Source organism: Camelus ferus, chromosome 16 (assembly GCF_009834535.1).
Source record: "Camelus ferus isolate YT-003-E chromosome 16, BCGSAC_Cfer_1.0, whole genome shotgun sequence".
NCBI lineage: Eukaryota > Metazoa > Chordata > Mammalia > Artiodactyla > Camelidae > Camelus > Camelus ferus.
The window spans coordinates 6,669,866-6,692,463 of NC_045711.1; the positions used below are offsets into that span (position 1 = coordinate 6,669,866).

General features: G+C 49.8%; 1 protein-coding gene across 10 annotated transcripts in view; it reads right to left on the minus strand.

The window, feature by feature from the left end:
* The window catches only part of MSI2 (musashi RNA binding protein 2), a 379,910-nt gene that overhangs the window by 243,978 nt on the left and 113,334 nt on the right, over positions 1-22,598 (minus strand). For all 10 annotated transcript variants that reach the window (XR_004326623.1, XM_032498440.1, XM_032498445.1 and 7 more), the window contains one exon: positions 6,355-6,447. Coding sequence is in view for 9 of the 10 variants with exons in the window: in XM_032498440.1 (XP_032354331.1) it covers positions 6,355-6,447 (93 nt within the window). In the remaining variant the exon portion in view is untranslated. The remainder of the gene's footprint in view (positions 1-6,354; positions 6,448-22,598) is intronic.

A 22,598-nucleotide genomic window follows, 5' to 3' on the forward strand; every position in this document is an offset into this window, starting at 1 on the left:
GTGTGTCTGCGGCTACCTGGCCCAGGAGGCTGAGGGAGGCAGCTGAGGCAGGATTCTCCTGTTTGCTAACTGCGACTTTTTGCCCTCAGCAGCTCTGCCAGAGGTCAGAGGGCAAAAAAAGTCCCCTCCCCCGTATGACACACTTCCGAAGGGAGAGACTGACACAAACCAGACAGCCATTTAATAAAACCCAAGGACAGCGTTGGCCTTGTTCTGGGCTTATTACAGGAAGAGAATTTAAACACAAAAGTAGCCTTCAGCATGGCCGTCCACGGAGGAAGAGGAAATGGTCCTTCCTGGTCCATGCACTACTGTCCTAAGTCAAGGCCGGAGGAACACCACAGCCCTCCAGAGCTAAGGCCAACAGGTGACAGTCAGTCCATCTGAACAAACCGCTTCGGAAGACACAAGCCTCGTGGGAGCTGTGATGCCCACCAAGGACGGACAGGACTTTGGTTTTCCAGGCATGATCAAAAAAACCACACACCTCACAGAGCTCCGTTTGTCTACAACTGGCATGTGGAAGCAGTAAGATGTCACCTCAGGGCCACAGTCCACGCTCAGGAATACGGTAACTCGCTTATTTATTTTCTCACAAATCTCTTACCTCTCAAATGTCACAGGCTTTGTCAGAGTTTTACTCTAGATCTTACTCTCCTCACACGTACAGTATCAGAAGGAGCATCTGAGCAGCCACCACTGTACCTGCACCGAAAACCTGGAACCGGAAGAGTAAGAGGCGGCCAACGCTCCCTCAGAGCGCCCTCTCCAAAGACCCCACACGAGCAGAATCACTACAGTAAAAAGCCAATTCGTTCTTGTTTTCAATTCCCCCCCCCCCCAAAAGGCTCTCGAGCACCATTCTCTGTAGCTCGAGTTAACTTTTATGGGCCCACACACAACCCCAACCCAACAAAAGGACTCAATGGCCCCTTTTTGCCTCATTTCCACGGAGCTCCCCTTTGAGGAGAACTTAGGAGCTGTAACTTTCCAAACCACCTCCTTTTATGGCCTTGGCTTCCCATCGGCCACACTGAGGCGCGGGCCCAGGAAAGGGTTAAAGCCCTCCTGTCAGACCGCAAGCTCAGGCACTGGCCCAGAAGAGACATGGGAACCAGGGCAGCCGGGGGATAAAGGCCGGATTGTAGCAGCCCACTGAATTGGAAATGACTTGTAGGCCTAATGAAACAGAACCTTGGCAGTAAAACAGAATGAAAGGAATGAGACAATAAAAGGCTGGAACAAAGGGTGCAGAGTCGGTTCAGCTTAGCAAAATAAGCTCACTTTGTTGGTGGGGAAAGCCAAAGCCGATTAGGATAAACCAATGACTAAGCGTAAGTCTTCCAAACTAATTACACAGTTCACCATGTGAAGTATAATTGGGAGCCTCCAGATGCGGGAACTCTCTCCTTCCACGGGAGTCACATCCAGGGAGAATTACCTAGCGAGCTCGGCCCTGCGCGGCCCTCTCGTCGAGGTGAACCGCTCAAAGGTGCAGAACTCCCTCCATCCGGGATGCCGCTGAGAATTCATTAAGTTTAAAAGGCCTCTTTTTGATCTCCAAAATCCTCTAAGTGAGAATTTAAGAAACCGGGACTTGAAGGAGGGGCCTGACGGGGAGAAGGACGAAGCTCTTACACACGGAGTTGCTTTGATCCCAGTGCTTTTTAATTACCACTCTGGCCGTGCGGGGGGAAAGGAGCAGAAGAGCCCGATGGCGGGTCTGGGTCTGGATGAGCATATCGAGAGCATCGTTTATGTGCCATTTCCCGGAAGGGTCTCTATACATCATTCCCGTATGCACGGAATCGTCAGCACAGATAACGTCAACTAGGAAACCCGAAACAGTAAAATAAACCACTGCAGATCAACGTTCTTGACAAATGAACCAAAACGGCTCCCTTTGAGGACGGCGCTGCTTAGTGGGAAAGCGGGAGACGAGGCTTTATAAACCCTGAAAACAGGCGAGGGCTACGCTGCACAAAGATGAGTGACTCTACAGGATGTGTCAACTTGGACAACTTACTGACCTTTCTCAACTTCAGTTTCGTCATCTGCATAATAGACATTTCCATCTACCTCACCTGACATCCTTGAGAACCAAATTTTCAAATGTAGTAAAAAGTTCAGAGCACATGTCCCTCTAATTCAAAAACATCAAAACACAGTAAAAGAATTTTATAATAAAATCTGAACTTCACAAATTCTGAATTAACTCACATGAATTCAGTTCAAGCACATGTAATTAGAAATTGGAAATACTTTACAGTATTCCTAGATCTTACTCATGGGATTAAGATTCCAGTTTATAAGTGGTAGCTTTTTCCAAATAGAGACTCCCTTCACCACGCCTGCATCTTGAAGTCCAGAAACTAACCACAGTTACAACCGTTCTGGTTATTGTTCCGTGTTCACTACTGCTGACAGTATCTCATTTTGGGAACAGTTTATAGATACCTCAGCTATCTAACCACCCACCTATGTATGCTTATTTAAACACTTTCTAAACTATTGAATTTTCAAGCTTGAACCCAATCTTAAGAATAATCTAGCACAGAGGCTGGTAAACCATGGCCCATGGGCCAAATGGGGCGCCAAACCTGTTTTTATAAATAAAATTGTATTGGAACACAGCCACACCCAATTGTTTATGTCTTGGCTACAGCTGCTTTCTCCACACAACGGCAGGAGTGAGTAGTTGTGACAGAGCCGAAAATATTTACTATCTAGCCCTTTCCAAGTTTCCCAAGCCCTCCCCTCAGATGAGAGACTGAAGCCAGGAAAGAATGGCCGGTTACGGTGCCACCACGGTTAAGTGGCATCACCATGAGGTCATCATGCCCAGCACGAGGGCCCAGAGTACCTTCTCTTACCTTTCCCCAACGCTCCTCAGGGGTGAGGACGGAAGTTAGCAGGGTCCCTTATGCCCGTGGCCGCACTTTCACAATCTTATCTTAAATATAAACAAAGAACAACATCCCTACCCTGGGGGCATGGGGTCTAGGGGGTACATCTTCTGGGAGGAAGGTGGGAGAAGAGCGCAAAGGGGTTTACGAGCCTCCAATCTGATCTATTTAAAGCTCTCGGTGTCCTGCACCCACTCCACTTACAGTAATGACATATTTAAACTCCCTTTGCTCAGCCCCAGGGTAGCAGCCTCACCCATCTTGATTGCCACCTGAAATAAACAGTCAAAGTAGCTGCCATCTCAGGCAAGACAGGAAGAGGGAAAGAGGATGACAGCGAGGAAAACCTAAAAAGAAGGTGGTAGACTCTGAATGGAGGCTGAAGGATGGAAAGTTCTAGACTCAGAGTAAGTCGGGTGTGAATTCTGGCTGTTGACCTGCCTTACTTGGGTGACCTCTGCTGAGATGTCACCTCCCTGACCTGTATGGTTCACCTTTGTCAACGTGGCTGAAGGGCACCAAAATCTGCTGTGCACAAGCCATGAGGCCATGGAGGTCCAGGTTCAGCACTGTCCCTGGGCACCCGTAGGGGACGCCTCTTTTCCTTCCCTCTGTATCCATCCTCCCGACCCCAAGTCTCTCTCGTGGGTCGATCTGCAGTTAGAACAGGGCTCAGAGTTCAGGTTCTACTATCAGACAAGCCAAGCCTGGAGAGGAAGTCTGTATTCAGCTCCACCTTTCAGGAGGCTGGGGCCTTGAGTCAAAGATTCAGTCCTACCGAAACTGCATTTAACAATCTACACAATGGGCAGCACCCCCACCAGCATCCCAGAGAAGAATTAAGTGAGATAATAAAAGCCCTGGCCCAGTATCCCACGCTTAGCACACACTGGCTAAATTACTCACTAAGTTACACCTCACTAACTTGTAGTTAACCAACTGAAGAGAGCCTCACACAACTTTACACAGTCAGGAGCGCGCGCACGTGTGTGAGGATACTTCGCGCAAGTGTGTGCGCGTGTTTTCCGTTTCCTTCAACCAGAATATATACACCCGAGAGGAGAGTTGGCTTGTTAATTTACTCTTGCTCCTTTCACAGGCACTGGATTTCCTCATTGCCCCCAGGGCCAGGCAGAGAGGTCTCTCCTCCTTGAATCCTTCTGGATTCAAATGAATTATGCCCGAATCCTAAGAGGTGGTGGGCCCTGCCCGAGGGGACACGCACATCACACCAGGCGCCAGCCAAAGGAGGAACGAGCTATTCTGCAGACAGACCCAGATAACACGCAGAGCACATGTACGCAACGAACCACTAAACCATGAACCTACAGAGTGAGGGTTTTGATACACGCAAAGGCCTCCTTAGTCCTTTAATAAAACACTTGATGGGTTTATGCATCCTGCCGGAATGCACAAACGTTCCTGCAAAATTCACTGAGTGGTTTCAGACTCGGCAAGTGTCATGCCAGGGAAGACAGCCTGTGGCTGCTTCCCAGACAAGAAGATGACTGTTCTCAGGGCTGCGATGGTCGCTGCTGTAGGCTTGGCCAAAGCCTGCAGGGCCCCTCACTGCCGGCAGCCGAGTCACAGCACTAAGTGTTAATGAAGAACGACAGAAGGACAGAGAGAGAGAGAGAGAGGGGGGAACAGAGCAGGGGAGAAACCAAGAGCCAGGAATGTGTGGCGATGGACAAGTCTAAGCTTGTCTGAGATGTTCTAACAGCCCATCTGGGCAGCAGCAACTTCCCTGACATCCACAAATAGGCCCATGAGATTCCAAGGCAAGTTATGGCTCGAAAAAGAAATCCCACCTCCTGTTTGCAAACACTACCCCCAGCTAAAGGCAGGACAGTGGCGAACAGGGATCGCGCTCCAGAGCCTTCCGATACGCCAGCCAGATTTGTCTCATTAAATCATTTCCAATCTCTCTCCTGGGGCAGGGTAGGGCTGGGTGAGGGACCAGCCCTCCTCAGTGCTTTCAATCAGTCTTGAGGAGAAGCACTGTAATGTGCATGATCACCAACACACTCAGCTACTCTTTAGAGCCCGCCCGGATGAATCAGTCCCCAGCTAGCAATGCCAGACAGTGCGGTGGGGAAGGTGTCTTTCATAACCGACCTGGAAGGGCAGTTAAGTGCCATTTGAATGCAACATTGGGCTGGAGGCGGCTGGGTTCTTTGTTGCATGGTCTTCGGTCCATGCAGAAATTGATTAAGACCAGAGATGGGAAAAAAAAATCTCCATTTTGAGGCTACACAGAGGTGACTCATCTCAGAGAGCAGCTCACAACTGGACACACCTAGAGATGGGGTCGCAGCTGCCCGTCACACCTTGGGCAAACACAGGAAAACAGAGAGCTTTCAGACTGGCCAATGGGCAGCAGTGCCTCTGCACCACCCAGGGCAAACATGATTGGGAGGGGGTGGTGAGGAACAGCTTAGGACAGCTGCGGTGTCTTCTCAGGATGCCTTGGCAGTCCTCTGCCACATCAGCCCCTCAGGGGGAGGCTCCCAAACAACGAGACACACAAGTCTCCGAAGATGGTCCCACACCTGTGCTCCCAGGACTATGTACACAACGGCTCAGAGATGCAGGAGGCGGAGGGCCTGTGCACCTACCCACCTGCCAGCCTCCTGGGACACAGGAGCTAGAGGGGCACCACGCAAAAGGGGCAAGGCTCAGCGCCCAGCCAGCTGCCCTGTTGGAGACCTAGAACAACACAGTCCTCTGAGGAACGTGTCACCCACTCTCCAAGGCACTGGGATCCCCCCAACCAGAAAGAAGCTGAATTAATCATCCACGGTTATGTACCCTCTCTGTCTGTCTGTCTGTCTGATTCTGTCTGCCCCCCACACACTCTCACATTCCATTTCCTGACTCCTTTGGGGCACTCTGTTCCCCCAGCAGAGCCCACTGCCTGTTCTCACAGCAGAGCCCAAGGGAGCATTGCATTGCCATCTCCCCAACATTCTGACAGGTACGGGCCCACCATCTTTCCAGAGTTTCCTTGGGTCTTTGACAGGGGAGGGTTCAGCCGCAAAGGGCCTGGGGAGCTTCCTCTCTCAGTGCATTTTCCAGAAAAGCACAGAGCAAAGCCCAGTGCTGGCGCGCAGGCCAGCCTCTGCGGGAGCTCCTGCCCTGTGACTCACAGCCCGGCCCCCCTCGCCAGTCGCTGCCCCCATCAGCTCCCACCCCAGGTCCCACGTGGCCAGCCACAGCCAGCAAAACCACACTCAAAGGCCACTCTGTCTGCTCCTTTCAGGCACGTGGGGCGCCAAGCCCACCGCAAGCCAGCCTCTTCCAGCTCGGCTCCTGCCGAATTTCGTTTAAATCCTGACAGCCAAGTTCAAGGACAAAGTTCTTGAGGACACAGTTGTGGCAAAGGCAGGGGCTACGGCAGCCACTTCTAAGGACTGAGCAGGCTGCTCCAACCCCATGTACCGCTTACCTTGCCAAACTGCTCGAAATACTGCTTGACATCTTCCACCACCGTGTTCGCAGATAATCCGCCTACAAATATTTTCTTTGTTCTTGTGACCATCTGCAAGAAATGACAAGAGGAGGGCAAAGGTTAACCACGTCATCTGAAGCCACGCTCACTGAGATGCTGAAACAAGCTGCTCTCACATTTGTGCTCAAGAGGAAGTTATGGTTAGGAATATTCCAGCTGCACAGAGCAGGCCCTTCAGACGTCTCAGGAGGCCGGGGACGGTCGCTCTGAATAGCTCAGGCCTAACCCGAGAGCTCAAGTTTCATCCAGACAGTGGACTTCAGAACCTCTCTGGCCATAACACACAGCTTCACTGTGATGTTAAGACATATGTCAAAGCTGCTTTAAACCTAAGCGACGTGAACAAAAGAGAACTCCTTGGATAAAGATCTGCTGCCCAGAAAGTACCCACAAAATGTGTCAATAGAAATTCACATGTAATTCAAAACTCTGTGCAGACTGCCTACATCGAGCTGTTCCGGGTGCTGGTTTCTGTCTGCCAACAAGACAGACACGGACCTCACACGCAGGGACAGCCCTCCAAGCCTGGTCCCCGGGCGCCTTCCCCTCTTGATCTCTCACCATTCTCCTCGATTAGCCCTACATTCAGTCAAGCCCAGCAAAGCCAGATCTCCTCACCTCTGCTCTTCTCATTGGAAGACCACCTCTCCACGCCTACACCTCCCATGCCAAGTCGTGACCATCCTCCAAGATCCAAAGCCCTTCTCCAAAATCCAAACTATCTATATAGTCGCCTTATCCAGAAGGTGTTTCTCTGGCTTCTGAACCCGAGTGCTGCACCCCTCTGCCTCTCACACTTACTACTTTCCACCTCGTGCTGAACTGAGTGGTAGTCCTGTCTCCCTCACTTCCTCCCTGATCATGGGCTCCTGACTCCTCTCCGCTTCCCCTCTGCCCTCCCTGCAGTGCAAACTCAGGGTCAGGCACACAGACGCCCACACCAAACGTTTGGTGGATGCACCAAAAGAGCCCCACATTTCCGAAATGGCCACATTTCAGAATCCCACCAGTTCCAAAGCAAAGGGAGAAGGGAGCTCAATGACAGAAACTCTTTGGAGCAAGACCAAAAATCTTATACATAAAAGCCAAAGATCAAAAAATAAATTTTATTCTGAAGACTGTAAGTTAAGCCACGTGGGGTAAGTTTTTTTTTTCCCCTTCTTTTTTTGGTTTTGGTTTTAACATCAAATAAAAAATTTAAGAACTCAGTGGATACAGGGTCGCACCAGTTTGGTTGCATATAATAAAAGTACAATGTCTTAACTTGATGGGTAGAATCTTGTAACCATACATACGTAAATCAAATCATCACATCATACACTTTAACTATCTTATCATTTTATCTGTCAATTATACCTCAATAAAGCTGGGGGAAAATGTCAGATGAGAATATATAAAGAAAGCAAGATTGAAACCCAAAGATAAATGAATGAGAGAAATCGCAGAACATTAAACAAACTGCCCACAATGTCATATGTCCCTCAGTAAGTCGACGTGGGATGCGTAAGTACAGGGGCCACGGCTGCCTGGATCATTTAATACTGAGTCACCTGACACATCTGCAGAGAGAATGAACCAACCAACCCACCTCCAACAGTAGAGACTCAGCTGAGTGACATCTGAAGGCACAGGGTCACAGGCAGGCTGTGCTAAGGAGTTTTAAAAGGCATGGGAAACCTGGCTTCTGGCTCTAAGTCTGGGTGGGACCCTGGACAGGACTCACCTAAGGGCTGGGCTCTGTCGTCTGCACGAGAGGTCCTGGACCAGCCCTCCACGTCTCACCTAACCGTGAACGCTCTCATGAATCTGCCCGTGTGATGGCCCCAGCTGGGAGGTTCCCAGAGCTCAGGGGCCTCACGTGCTAGCTCAGGAGCTCCTAGAGGGGACATCTGCCACCACAGTCCGCTGACCAAGCCCGGCCTAGAATACTCTCGTAGTGGATGTCCTGTGCCGCTCCAGGAGGATGCTGTCCGAGAGACTCTGGTACGTCTCGTTGGCTGTGACAGCCACGCGGTGGTCTGCACGTGTGTTTAGAACTGCGATTTACTATTTTTCCATCTCTTTGGAGAAGAATGGGAGATTAGACGAGATGATGTACATGAGGGCAGACTATGAAGATCTGCCCGTGTCCACACCGCCGAGCTCCAAGAACCTCTCGTTAACTGGTGGGCATCTTATGCCGCTCCTTGCTGTCCAGCTTCCTCTTTATCCTTCAGGTGGGTCAAGGTCACCTTCACAGTGAAGCTCCGTCAGGGCCTCTCCAGATTTAAATCTCTCCCTACACTCACTAATCACCAAATTTTACTAACCTAACTTTCCTAATGCATTCATTCAACAGATACATTAAGTGCTAGGTGTTGGAGCTTACATTCTAACACAATGTGGAATTCAATCCACTTTAAAATGGAGATGTAATAATCAGCCTACCACACAAGGTTCCTAGTGGGACTAAATTAAATAACATTGTGTAGATGCCAAATAAATGGTCACTGGACCTGAATCCCAAGTCAGTTACTAAATTCAGCCTTCAAACTCAGAATAAACGCGCAGCAGAAAGAAATCCTTTACAAAACACTTCGATACATCAACCCTTACTGCCCCATTCTCTTCCCCTGTAACGTCAAAAGCACTTTCCTGCGACTCTACGTGATTTCAGATGAGCAAAGACTCCCAACAGTTTCATTTTAGATTTTTCATTCCTTTTTTTAATCCCAGCCAAGCAATTAAATACCTATAAAGAAACATTAATGTGATCTACAAACATGCCCCAGTGGAGTTTTCGACTTAAACGCTGGAGAGGCATTCTATAAAATGAACCCCATGGTCTCATTCGTACACGGGTTGGAGCCAGGTAGGTATAGAGCAGGCCCTATTTCTATTCCAAACGTTCACACAGACCTGGAGAATTAAACAGCCAATATGTCTTCATTCCAAAGAACAGAAATCAACAGAATGTTTACTCCCCAGTACCTGGTAAAATGAGGAGGTCCCCTCTGACACCCTCCACTATTGCCCTACAGCTGTAAACCTGCCAAGACAGAGCCCTAAATGCTGGGGAAGACACCCAGCTATAAATCCACACAGTCCCAAAAAAGTCTTTAAAAACACTTTTCCCCAACAAGGATGAGAAATTCCAGGCCCCAGACAATGTGCCAAAGTGCCCGAGTTACTAAAACATCCTCTCCAGGAACCGGCTCAGATACAGTGACGGACCTCACTCTGCGGCAAACACTAAAAGGAAACTGGTTTCATCAAAACCTTCCAAATGTGAAAAGGCCAGTGGGAAGAGGTGCCACACTTGGTTAACTGCTCACCAACATCTCAGCGTCAGGAGAGGGGAGCTTGGTTGGGGGTGGGGGCGACAGGGCACTGCAGGTGACCTCTCCCGTCAGGGGCGCGCTGGGGAAAACGGGAGTGATTTACTTTGGGAATTCTGATGGCATCACTGCTCCATGGGCTGTGCGCTGTTTGATGATCTGCATTCTGGAGAGGGACTTGGGGGCGGGCAGAGGATTCTAGGATCACACATTCTTCTCCCACCCGCCTCTATGGCTACTGAGGACAGTAGGAAGGGGACAGGGCGGGCTGGTCTGTCCAGGCTGTCAGTGGACTAAACAAAGAGCCTCAAATTCCCATCAGCACTATCAAGGTTTCACTTCTGTGCTCGTGTGTGCATGCATGTGCATGCCTGTGTGCGTGTGTATGTGTGTATGTATTTGGGGTATGTCTCTATTCCCAATCCTGGAGTCTTGGCTTCTATTTGCCCCGGGAACCATCCAGCACCTGCAGACCTTTAACTTTCTTCTGACCTTGGAACAGGGAGCAGAACCAGTTACCACTGGCCCCCGACTCTACAGTCCTTTGTGTCATAAAAAGTCCTCCCCACCCACGGTGAAGAGAGCCACCTGTGTGTTCTTCCTGTACTCGGCCCTTCGGGTAACTGTTTCCTAACCCACAGCCTTCACGCAGATACACAGCTGCACATCAAAACACTCAGGGCCCCCACATCGCACCTCCATGGAGAGAGCCATCCACCTGCTCCGGGGAGAGCTCAGTCCAAAGTTCACCAGGAAATTCATCTGCAATGTCCCTGGCTTGGAGTTTGCAGAAGACACTTCGGTATTGTGAATGCTTTCCACTCTTGAGAGACGCTAGATACCCACCCAGAACAAGAGCCCCACACCCTTGGGGACAGCCCCTCCCCCAACAAATGCCTCCTTTCACGGTCTAGGGTGGCATTCTGGGAAGCTGTGTGTGTGCAGCACGCGCAGGGGGATGGGGAGTGTCTGGGCTCTCATAAATCACTGCTGCAAAGTTTTGCATCTAGACCCGCAATTTAACTAAACACCACTGCTCTCCACACACCTCTTGGCTCAACAAAGAAAACCCCAGCATCCATTCCAGTTCGGAAAATTGCTGTTTACACAGAAGAATTGGTCAAAGCCAGCTGCTAACTAGAGCTGCAAGGAACATGCCACCTTCCTGCCTCTAACCAGAGAGCTGGCTTTTTTTTTCTTTTTAAGTTTCAAAAATTCCCTTTAAAAAAAATGTGTTTCCATCTGAAATGGTCACTCAGAGTGGGGCCACTGATTGTCTTTTTATAAAGCAGAATAAAGCAGATGTGTCTCATGTGTGTGACGGGAGGATATTTAGAGTCTTTTAAGATGAGACTGAAGGTGGATTTAGCTCCAACAGCACTGGCCCAAAGATATTAGGTGTCATACAAGAAAGCAGCAACAACAAATCATTTCTTATCCTGATAAGTTCATAGAAAGGCAGAAAATGGCTCTGGAGAGTCTTGAATTGGTACGAGAGAGGCCCAGAGAAATTAAGTCAGGTCTTGCTATCACCATGTTCCTGAAAAGAGTTCAGACTCCCCTTGGTAAAGAAACATGAGCCACCATCACTGCCCAAGAACGCAGGCCATTTACAGATGCTCTCCCATCTGTGGGAGCCCCACGGTGGAATGAGCCCAGGAAAGATGTCGGAAGACTCGAGATGGGTGGGCTCCCGCAAACCTGCCTGTCCATCATCCCCACGATGCAGGTGAAAAAAATCAAGTCCCAGCAAGGTGACTCATTTGCTAGCTAAAGGCAAGGCAGGGTGACAAGGGAGAACTCTTATGTTGGCACGTGATTTCCTACTAGATTCTGAATCCAGTGAGCACTTTGTGCTTCAGAATCTGAGACGAGACTGTGTGGTATCATCAACTCTGCATTTGAGAATTAAGCCCAATCTCTGTGTGGTAAAGAAGCTCCAGGAAGGCTCACTGAGGTCACAGCAGTCCCCAACTCCATGGCCCTGTCCCCCAGGATGTTTCCTCCAAGGACCTGCCCTCTAAAATTCCTAAGCTGTTCCAGAATTTTCTTCCATTCTTCCCTCCTCCCCCTAAACTACCGCTCTTGCCACCACCACCACCACCATCACTATCACCACCACCACCACCACCACCACCACATCTGAATCCAATAGCAAAACTCAGGCAGCATACAAAATCAGAACACAAGTCAGGCACTGGGAATCTTCTTCAAAAATTTCTAGAATCATGTATCATTCATGTCCACCGAGAACCTCAGAATGTGGCCTTATCTGGAAAGTGAGTCTTTATAGACATCATCAGTAAAGGATCTTGAAATGAAATCATTCTGGGTGTAGGATGGGTCCTAAATCCAATGAGATGTCCTCATGAGAAGAGGAAAAGGGACACACACACAGAAGGTCGTGGGAAGACACAGGCAGAGCGCGGAGTGATGTCTGCCAGCCAAGGCATGCTGAGAACTGCCGGCAGCTCCCAGGAGCTAGGAGGCAGGGGGTGGTTTCTCCCTCATGGCCTCCAGAAGGATTTCCGAATTCTAGACTCTTCCCTGGGAGAGAACACTTTCGGTGCTCCAACACCAAGCGCGTGGCCACCCCAGGTCACTAACACAGAGATCTTCTTGGGAGAGGCCCTGGGACAGTGTGGCCTCGGCCTCCCCTCTTGTTGGTGACAGTGAAGCGTGGCCCAGACGGAAGGCTTCCACCATCTGGAGGAGGAGAATGCCACACCCCAGGCATGACCATCTGAATCTGCCCCCAAGGAAGGGCGATCACACTCATCACTTGCACAACCTCTACAGCAGGGGCCATGGGGACAAGTCTCGGCCTCAGAGGAAGGTGAGGAGGTGAGGGCGTCGGGAGAGCAGGGCCAACTGTTGAGGAGAAGCAACCCAAACACTGCCCGCGGGTTTAAGCTCCTCTGGTAAGACATGTAGGACCACAAGGGCAGGTTCCTACTGAAATAAACCCAAGAGACTGAGGACAGCCCTCTTCCCCCTCTTTCCACTCAGAACCCTCTGCCCTCACTGTGGGCCCACTGCGGGCCCGACCCTGGGCTCTGCCCCTCACAGCTGCCCTCGCGGCAGTCCTTGGCTGGTCACAGCCAGGAGAACAGGTTCCAAAGTCACAGAGCCCCAGGGAGCGACAAGCTGGGGAGGCACAGCCTTGCTCCTCCTGCTAGTCACTGAAGTCGCCCACACCTTCGTTTGCCACTTCCCAGCAGAAAGACACAACTGGGGACAGGGAGATGAGGGGGCCCCATGAGGAACAAGTCTGACTCTGCCCTTTCTGATTCTGAAGCAAAGATGCAAAAACCACAGGCCAGACGCTGCTGGTGGGTTAATGTCAAACAGTGCTGCTGCTTTGGAAAACAGTCTGGCAGTTCTTCAAAGGACTCACCATGGAGTTACCACAGGGCCCAAGAGTTCCATTTCTAGTATGTACCCAAAAGAAATTAAAGCATGTGTCCACCCAAAACCGTCCACCCAAAATGTTCACAGCAGCATGGTTTCTAAGAGTCAAAAAGTGGAACAACTCAATTTTGATAGATGGATGGATGGGTGGATGGGTGGACAGATTAAATAAATGGGATCTATCCATACAGTGGAACATTATTTGGCCACAAAAAGGAACGGAGCACTGACACATGCTACAACATGGATAAACTTTGAAAACTTTCTGCCCAGTGAAAGAAGTCAGTCATAAAAGACCTCATAGCATATGACTCCATTTATATACAGAAACCCATAGAGATGGGATGCAGATTAGCAGCTGCTTAGGGCTGGCGGAGAGGTAGAGAGGTGACGGCTGAAGAGTATGGGGCTCCTTCGTGAGGTGATGAAAATGCTCTGAACTTGTGCTGATGGGTGCACCTGTCTGTGAATATACCCCAAAACACTGAACTATACACATAAGTGGGTAAACTGTATGGCATGTAAATTATATCTCACTAAAACTGATTTTGGGTTTTTTTTTTTAATGACAGGCCAAAGATTCTTAAGTCAGGAGTTTGACTGCAAAAAAGGCTTAAAATAAACCCAAGTGCCCAAGTAAGTAGGCTCCCCACCTATTTCATCCACCAGCTAATTCCATGTGCCTTGATTTACCCCCAGTTGACCACTGAGGTGTAACAGTATCTGATGTTGCCGATCACAGAAATTAATTTAACGTCAGAGGAAACGAATTATAAATATAACCCCAAATGTTTCCCAGAGCACTCTCTCCCCATCTCTAGCTATGAGCCAGAGAGCACTAGGGTACAGGCTACATACAATGTGGCATTCCCTTTAAATAGCTTTGTAATTGGAAGGGTAAAAAGAAAGCTTTCATGTATACAGGGCTAGAATATAATTTACACACAATTATCTGACATAGCCAGGTTACAACATTACCTCTGATTAAAACAACAGTAATTCACCTAAAGGAAAGCGTGATCTCAGAATGAAATGGCCAGGGAGCTTCAGCAGGGAGCTCAGACTCCCCAGCCCTCTCAGAGCCCTCGCCTGGCTCCCACCCAGGGTAATTTTAAAAATACTACTTCCTCTTACCCTTGGGGGGAAAAGCTGCAGCTGGCAAGGGTGACCTGTCCACAGATCGGTATCAGAGCATAATATCCTAGCCTGTGGCACGCAGACTGGGGGCTGGGGAGGGGAGCAAAAAAAGGTGCAGAGACAGAGTGCTGCCTTGGAAAGCACAGGAAATTAAGGATCCTGACCCGCATGTCAGCTGATGCTGAGCGAGTGGCTGGCTGGCCATCAGACCATCATCTCAGGCACCAGAGCTGCTCTGCAGCCCCAGGTAGTGTCTCCATCCCTCTATCCTTCTCAGAACCCCAGGCCCCCAGTGCTGGCCACAGAGTGATGCACTCACTACACGGAAGGTCCCAGAGACGACTCTCCCTGGAGGTCCCTGGAGAGGGTTCAAATGATTAGCAATACATAGATGCAACTAAAACTCATACTCTTGTACAGCAATTGTATCAAGCAAAATTAAGTAAGTATCCTTTTTGGTTGCTGAATTTTCAAAGAAGCTGTGCATTTTTACATACAAAAGAGGTGCTTCCAAAGCCACAGCCGGGGACAGGCAGCCACAGCAGATCTTTAATCTATGTCAGAAGGAGGTGGGAAGAAGAGCCAGACAGGACTGTGGGCTGGGGTGAACTCAGTTCCTTCCACCTGTGCCTGTCACTCCAGCCGTGGGAGCCCAATTCACTCCCCCTCCCACAGGATGTAATTCTTCCGAAGACACAGAGGATGACTCTCTGGGAGGGGCAGGGCCCTAGAAATGGCGCCATGGTGGTCTCGGGGCCCCTTGGCTTAACGCATAGGTCCAAGGTGATCCGGCCAGAGAAATGGTCCAAGAGAAACAGCAGCAACAAGTTTAAAATTCTCCTCTCTGCCCACCTGGCTTTGAATTTTCAAGCACATCTGTGTACAGAGACACACTGAATAACACCCCCAGCTTGGTCAGATGAGAAGAGATCAAGTCTCTCAAGAGGTCTGGGCTTCACTTCGCCTCTTTGAAGAATGGGCATAAAACCCCGGCCTGAGAAATGAACACAATCTGAGACGGCAAACGTGAAATCCCAATTCCAAGAACGAGGCCCATAGGAGGCCCCTGAAGCCAAGCCACTAAGGCCAACCCAGCCCCTGAGCCTGTGCCCCTAACACAAACCTCCCTCAGAGCTCCTCCCAGGCTCCTCCCTCCTCAGTGCCGACATCCAGGCTAAGATACAGTCAGGGTGCAGGCTGATTTGAATAACTGGAATAAACCTGTAGCTCATATGCAACACTACTTGGAGGAATTATTTTACTAACTTGTCTTTAATGTGGAAATTACATAGTTCCATTGATTTGATTATATTTCAAGTGAGGAATGGAAGAGGTCCTTGAAAAAATTTTCTGTTGTTCTAGTTTTTGGTTCCTATAATACAGTGCTATGCAGTGTGCCCTGAAAAGAAAAGAAAATGTTTGAAATCCAAATAATAAATAAATAAATAAGTATGTGCCAGCTGCGGGCTTCATGAACACACAGCGATGGTGATGTGTTCATACCATCCCTTCCGACTTCGCAAACCACTCTCTTCCTAAAACATTTCCAGTCATCTGGGTGGCAAATACCAGAGAGAGAGATGGTTTCTACTTAGAAGTTAAGCATTTCAGAGTGTTTTGGAACCAGAAGAGGCTCTGTATCCTCCACATGATGCACAGGATGTGCTGAGAAAGGCACCCATGTCAGAAAGGATGGTCAAGAGACAGACCCCTGGTTAAGGAAAACCAGGCTTAGGAGGGCACCCCTGTACTCTGGGGACAACTGCCCAAGAGAGGACTTCAGAACCGACTCCTCTTGGGAGAGAAAGGATAAAAATGTGGCTGGGAGGCAGGCTCTGAAGCCAAGGTGTCCCATCCCCCAAGCCCTCCAATTGATTTCACAAAAAGAACACACGGCAGCCTTAACCCTTAGCCTTGATTACCTTCATTAACGTATTTTAGATGCACATGGCAATCAGTTCTTGATGAGCCAAGTTTTACCTAATCCAGGGAGCTGAGCCAAGCTGCAGGTTCCCTGACACTCTCAGGAGCACCGCGGGCTCAATCCTGGCTGCACCTTAGAATCGCCTGGGGAGCCCTAAAGCCCACCCAGGCCGGGCGCCGCCCCCGGGGAATCGGGTCCCGTTGGTATGCGGTGAGGCCTGGGCAGGAGGATGTCTTCAGCATTCTCCGGATGAGTCTCACGTACAGTCAGGGCTCTACAAGGAGCTGTGTGTGTCACCTTACCGGAGAGAAGGTGGGGGGTGGAAACCTCAACCAGAGCAGATTCTCCTTCTTTATCACCATCCTGCAAACGAGAGCAGGCCCAGAAAGCCAGGGCAGAGCAGGAGGAGGCTGGGACTTGAACCAGGGAGCACTGGGCTTGAGTCCCAGCTCAGCCACTTCCCAAGCTGTCATTTCAGGTGAGCCACGTATAAAGCAGGGGCAACACCTCTATATCACAGAGTGGCTATGAGCCTCACCAGAGGTAAGTATGGGACAGCACCTGGCACAGAGTAGGTGCTCAAAAACTGCTGAATCCCAGGAGAGTGAGAATGAAGACCGAGAAGGTAAGAGAAGAAGAGACATTGCAGAGGACTGTCTCTGGTGGCTGGCCATACTCCTTCATTCATTTTCTCCTCAAATGTGTCGTGAGGACTAACTATGTGCCAAGCACCGTGCTCAGCTCGGTGTATGTTAACTGGACCAGGACCTGGTCTTGGCTCTGGAGATGCTCACAGTCAAGTATAAGCTCCTTACTGCAGCCTCTTGGGGCACAGGGCTAGGCAGGTCCTGAGACTTGAAGTCAGCAGGGGACAGCCAGGAAAGAAGGGGACAAGGGCCTCCATGAAGGGGCTGCAGCATCTTCACTGTCGGCTGGAAGGCTGCAAGCTGACCAGAGCTCAAGGTGTCAATGGAATGCAAGGAGAAGAGGCCCTGCAGGCCATGCTGGGAGGCGACAAAAACCTCTTCAGGGTTTAAATAGGGGAGTGACTCTTCTATGGGCTGTTAGGGAAGCAGAGCCCCTGGCGGGGGGGCGGGACTGGGTCACCTTAACACTTAGATGTTGGCCAGGAGGCAAGAGTGGGGAGAAAAGCAGGAAGCAGGAGGCAAGTCCCCAGACTACGCCATCCTAGTGACAAACATGCAGCCTGGGGACAGCGTCCCCAGGAGCTGGTCCCTCCTCGCTCTGCCATGCACTGTACTGTTCTAGAAACGTCCCGGGGGTGGGTGAAAAGGTGGGGGCAGGTGGGGGAGGCACAAGGAGAGATAAGCACATTGCACCCTTGGCAGGGTTGTCTTTGGAAACACACTCCACCATCTGTGGGACCATAAATTTTACCTGTCAAGAAGAAAAAACTCAAATTCCCCTCCCAGGATGTGCTGGTCTGGCCCCTGCCACAAGGAACTTCCTTTGAGGGAAAGAGGGGACCCAGAGGAGTGTTTGCAGTGAAAGTGAGAAGCACAGATCACATGAGCAAGTCCCTTGACCTGTTCTTAAATGTCTCACCCCCCCAAGAGATGGAGGGTGATCCTTCCAAACCAAAGAGAACCCTGGAGTCTGAAAAGAGCACCAGATTTGGAGATTCTGGAGAAGGGAAGGCCAGGTTCCAATCCCCAGTACCCTGAGCAGATCAAGCAATAGAGGAAAATGAGGAGGAAATCTCCATTTTGACCCACATACACTAAGTGGCCCTGGCAAGTGTCTAAGCTTCTCTGATCTTGAGTTTCTCCCTTGACAAAATGGGATTAAAAGAGCTAACACGTGAAACACACTTGGCTTGGGGCTGGAATGACAGGCACACAGAGCCCCTCTTCCCCCTTCCCTCCCACCTTCCCTGCCCCACTAGTCACTTGACCTCTCTCAGTTCAGCTGTGAATGGGACTCACTCTCCCTGCCGGTCCCGCAAACAGAAGCAGAAGGAAAAAAGCATTCAGAAAAGGCAGAAAGCACACTCATAAATTTAAAGACTAATTATTATCGATTCTGCTTTCTTTGGATTTCTCGGTGACCACCCTGAATCAGCCCACCCCCAGCAGCGGTCCTGGACAACCATAAGATTCCAAGGGTTGAAGATGCTCAAGCAGAAAGGATGCCTTCTCAGTGCAAAGCAATGAGGTTATCCGCCTTACCTAGGCAGCCCCTTACCCTACAAAGAGTGACTTCCACATTAGGAAGGTCATTTTCTATAAGAGGTAAAGCTGTCCGTGGCTCAGAGATCATATTTCTCTGCTAGACTAATATCCTAGTATGTCCTGCTCGCCTCATGCCGGGAACATATTTCTATAAATCCTCACATAAAAGAAAACTTTATTTTCCAGAGGGATAAACAGGGGAGAAAAAGGAAACAACAGTTGTAGCAAAAACATCACCAATCAAACAGAACTCAGTCCACCAGGAACTTGACTAAATGTGTTGTGTTACAGATGTTTTATGGCCGTGATGGCTGTGTTCTATTTAAAACATTTGCACTAGGCCAACACAACAATGGAAAAGAGAGAAAGAAAAGATATGTTCCCCAATGCTCCCAACCCAGCTGACTGGTCTGGGCTGGCTGTTTATTGAGGCAAGGGGTAGCGGGGGACCCATAGCTGTCGGCCGAATTGTGGAGGGCTTGCTCTGAAGTCCACTCTGGAGGGCCGTCAAATCAGCCACACGGCCCAACAAATGGCGCCCGGTCTCTCCGAAGGGCCTTTCTGCCTGGAAGACCAGGGTCTTCTATGGGGAAATGACCCTGCACCTGGCAAGCGCTTCATAAAATTGAGTTCCCTTCCCTCAAGGAAGAAAAATCTGCCCAGTTAAACCTTATTTGTCCAACAATGCTCATTTATTCCGTCCACAAACATTTGTTCAGGGCCTGCCATGCACATGGGACCGAGCTAGGGCCTCACAGCCAAATCAGCCCCGGTCAGGGTATGCCCACTCTGGACCCCCAACAACGGGAACCTCATCAGGGAGGGCCATGGTCGATTCACCCTCCAGAATGGAAGCGTCATAAACTTGAGAACTTCAGGGTCATAAACATAAACTTAAGAACTTCCCTGGGCACCCTCCTCGTCTCCTCTCTGGCCCCCGGGGTAACTCCCAGCACTCCGGGTTGCGAAGCTGGGCACAAGCACTCAGGAGAGAAAAAGCTTCATTCCCAAACAGGACAGCTGGCCACCGTCCTGCTCAGGAGCCACAGACAGCACAGAGTACTGCTCTGAAAGGTCCTGCTGGACTGAGTCGGACAGACCTGCCCCCTCACACTCGGACGCGCACAGCTGGTGACTTGGTAGGGTCATCTTCCTACATAAAAAGGACAAGTGGTGACTCTTGATAAGAAACCACTTAAAGGGTCAAGTGAAACGGGGAGGGTTCTGAAACCCCCAGCAGCCACAGATTCAGGGACGACAACGAGTGTCTGCCTCGCTTGCCCATCACTAATTCTATTCGACATCAAGCTTTAATGACTACCTGGTCCCCGCCAGGCCCTGGGAGCCCAAAATAAAGATTTAGTCCTTTACCCTTAAAGAGCTCCCAGAGGCCCAACAAAAACACACAATGGCAAGAGTGTGCAAAACACACAGAGGGAAATACAATGAACCCTGTCAGAAGAGTCAGAAAAGGCTTCAAAGAGGAGACACCTGACCAGGGTTTTAAAGGATGAGCAGGAGTCTCCCAGGAAGACTAGAGCCACCACAGCATGAAATATCCTTGTTTCAGGCACTAGAAGTTTGGCACTGCTAGGAATCGAGTGGAAAGGAGAAGGTGATGGCAGATAAGGATGGAGATGAGGGCTGGGTCACAGGGAGTCTTGTAGACCATAACCAAGGAGGCTGGACTTCATCCTGAAGACAAGAGGTCAAAGATTTGAAGCAGAGGATTAACACGACCAGCTTCGTGTTTTAGATAAGTCACATAAGAACAGTTAGAAGCTGATCATAACCGTCCAAGATGAAGGGGCCTTGAACCAAAGCAAGGCTCTTCTGCATAACAAAGCAGGAAGAGATTGAAAAGTGAGCAAGAGACAAAATTATCAGGACTGGGCAAATGGCCAGATGCAGAGATGAGGGAGAGGACAGAGTTCTGAATTTACTGGGTGGCTGAGTCAATGGGGGTATCACCAGCTGAGATAAGGAAAGCAGGAGAAACAGGTCTGCAGACGAAAGACAAGTGTGTTCCGTTTGGGAATATTACACGCGCAGTGCCCACTGGATCAACTGTGCGCCTGCTCTGGAGCTCAGGAGAGAGATCAAGTCAGATGACCCAGACTGAATCTACCAAGGTCTAAGTAGCCACTTCAGTCATGGGAGTGAATGAGTTGAGGGGGTGAAGGAAAAGCTGGGACAAGAACAGTGTCGGGAGGAATCCCAGCCTCTTCTGGAAACCCAAAGCAAGAGCCAGAGAGCCAGGAAAGAAACAAAAGAAAACTGTTCTGCAAACTGTGGCATACAGCCCCTTGGTCTATTCCCCTTCCCTTGAATCTGTGTAAGCCCTTGACTGCTTCTACCAACAGGGTACAGCAGAGGGGATAGCATGGATGGGACTTCCAGGGCTGGGTCATAAAAGGTGCTGCAGTTTTCAGCTTTTTCTCTGGAACATGCGTACCTGGAGCCCTGAGCCACCAAGTAAGAAGTCCAGCTACCCTGAAGCTGCCACGTTGTTAAGGAAACCCGCACACGGACAGACCACATGCTGGAGCTCCACTCTTCGAGTCATCCCTGCCCAGGCTCCAGTCACAGAAGTGAATAATGCTTCAGATGATTCCAGCCCTTTGCCTTCAAGTGACCATCCAGATGTCACGTCTTCTGGACTGAGGTCCTAAACACGGTCAAGCTAAAACCAGCTATCCTTGCTGTGCCCTGCCCGAATCCCTGACCCAGTGATTCCCTGAGCATAATAAAATGGTTGCTTTAAGCTGCTAAATTTGGGGGCAGCTTGTTACAGAGCAATGATAACTGTAACGCTAAAGTTAGGGCATTTCAAATAGAAGGGAGGGGCCAATGGAGTCCAATAACATAAAGATGTTTAGTAACATAAGGATGAATCAGTTCTCAGTTTCACTGGCTCCAGACCTCAGCCCCACACTTTTCAAGACCGATCTCACTACCTGCAGGGCCAAGAGTCTATGTGCGGCTCATTAGCAAACTCCAGGCTACCATGTGATCAACTCTCCCAGATAGGGGTGCCAAGCACTGGAGTGATTTGCTGTCTGTGGATGGTTACCAGTATTCACTTGGGGGAAACTTTACTGCTGATAACAACGGGCACTGAAGATTTGCCCATGAACGTAATAACCATTCCAAGGCACACCGCCATAGGCTTGCTGTGGTCAACTTTGCCTTTAGAAAGGTGAAAGTCTAAAAAGTCAGGTTTTTCTGGAGAGAAATGGTTACCATTGTAAATATCAGTAGTCCCAAGCAGCCACCTGAAAAACAGGCTGGTAAGCAATCTGTTTTAAAAGCCCCCTCTTGCCCTTGGCCAAGGGGACTCTTCTCTTCTCGTGTGAAGTCTGGATTTTTAATACATTGGATACTATGATCATCTTGCACAGTTGTTCTCCCAGCAGCATCCACAGCTCAGGACACCTCACTCTCTGCCTAGTCCTCAAGTTTCTGTCTCTCCAGATTTGCTGGGAAATGCAGCATTCCTCTCCCTGGCTATAAATCCCATCGCTCTAAAGTCCTGTTTAGTCCTGCCCTGCTCCCCCAAAACCTTCTCTGTGTCCCAAAGACAATCCAGGTCAAAGGAATGTGTTGAAACAGAGACTGAGCCACCTGGGACCCTGAGGAATACTCAAGTCTGCACAAAGAGAGACCCAGAAACAGAGTAAGAGCCAGTGGCACAATTAACCCAGAGGAGAAACTTGATCATATCGCACCACACCTTTTCTTTTGCAAAATCTCATCATAGGGAGATATGGCTGAGTCTGAACCGTTCCTTCATCACACAATTGCTGAGCAGCTACTTGGAATGAAACCTTGTGGGAAGAGAAATGAGGAGTAGTAATAATAGGAACCACTGTCCCGGGCAGAGGGGAGGTGCTGCTATTTTAATCAGGGAGACAGGATATCTGCAGAGACATCGAAAATCATCAGCAGGTTTTTCAAGGTCTCAACCTCTGTTTCTTAGTTCCAAACTACCTATCTCTGCAGCCCCGTCTCCAGTTCTCTCTCCACCCCAGGCTCCGGCCTCGCTGCTCTGACCACTGCACACACTTCCATAGCCCCAAGCCCTCATTCAAGCTGCCCCTCCCCGAGAAATCTTCCACCTACTTCTGTATTTTTGCCCATCACCATTCTCCAAACCCTCAAGCCTCAGTCCAAATGTCTTTGCTCAAATATCATCCTGCC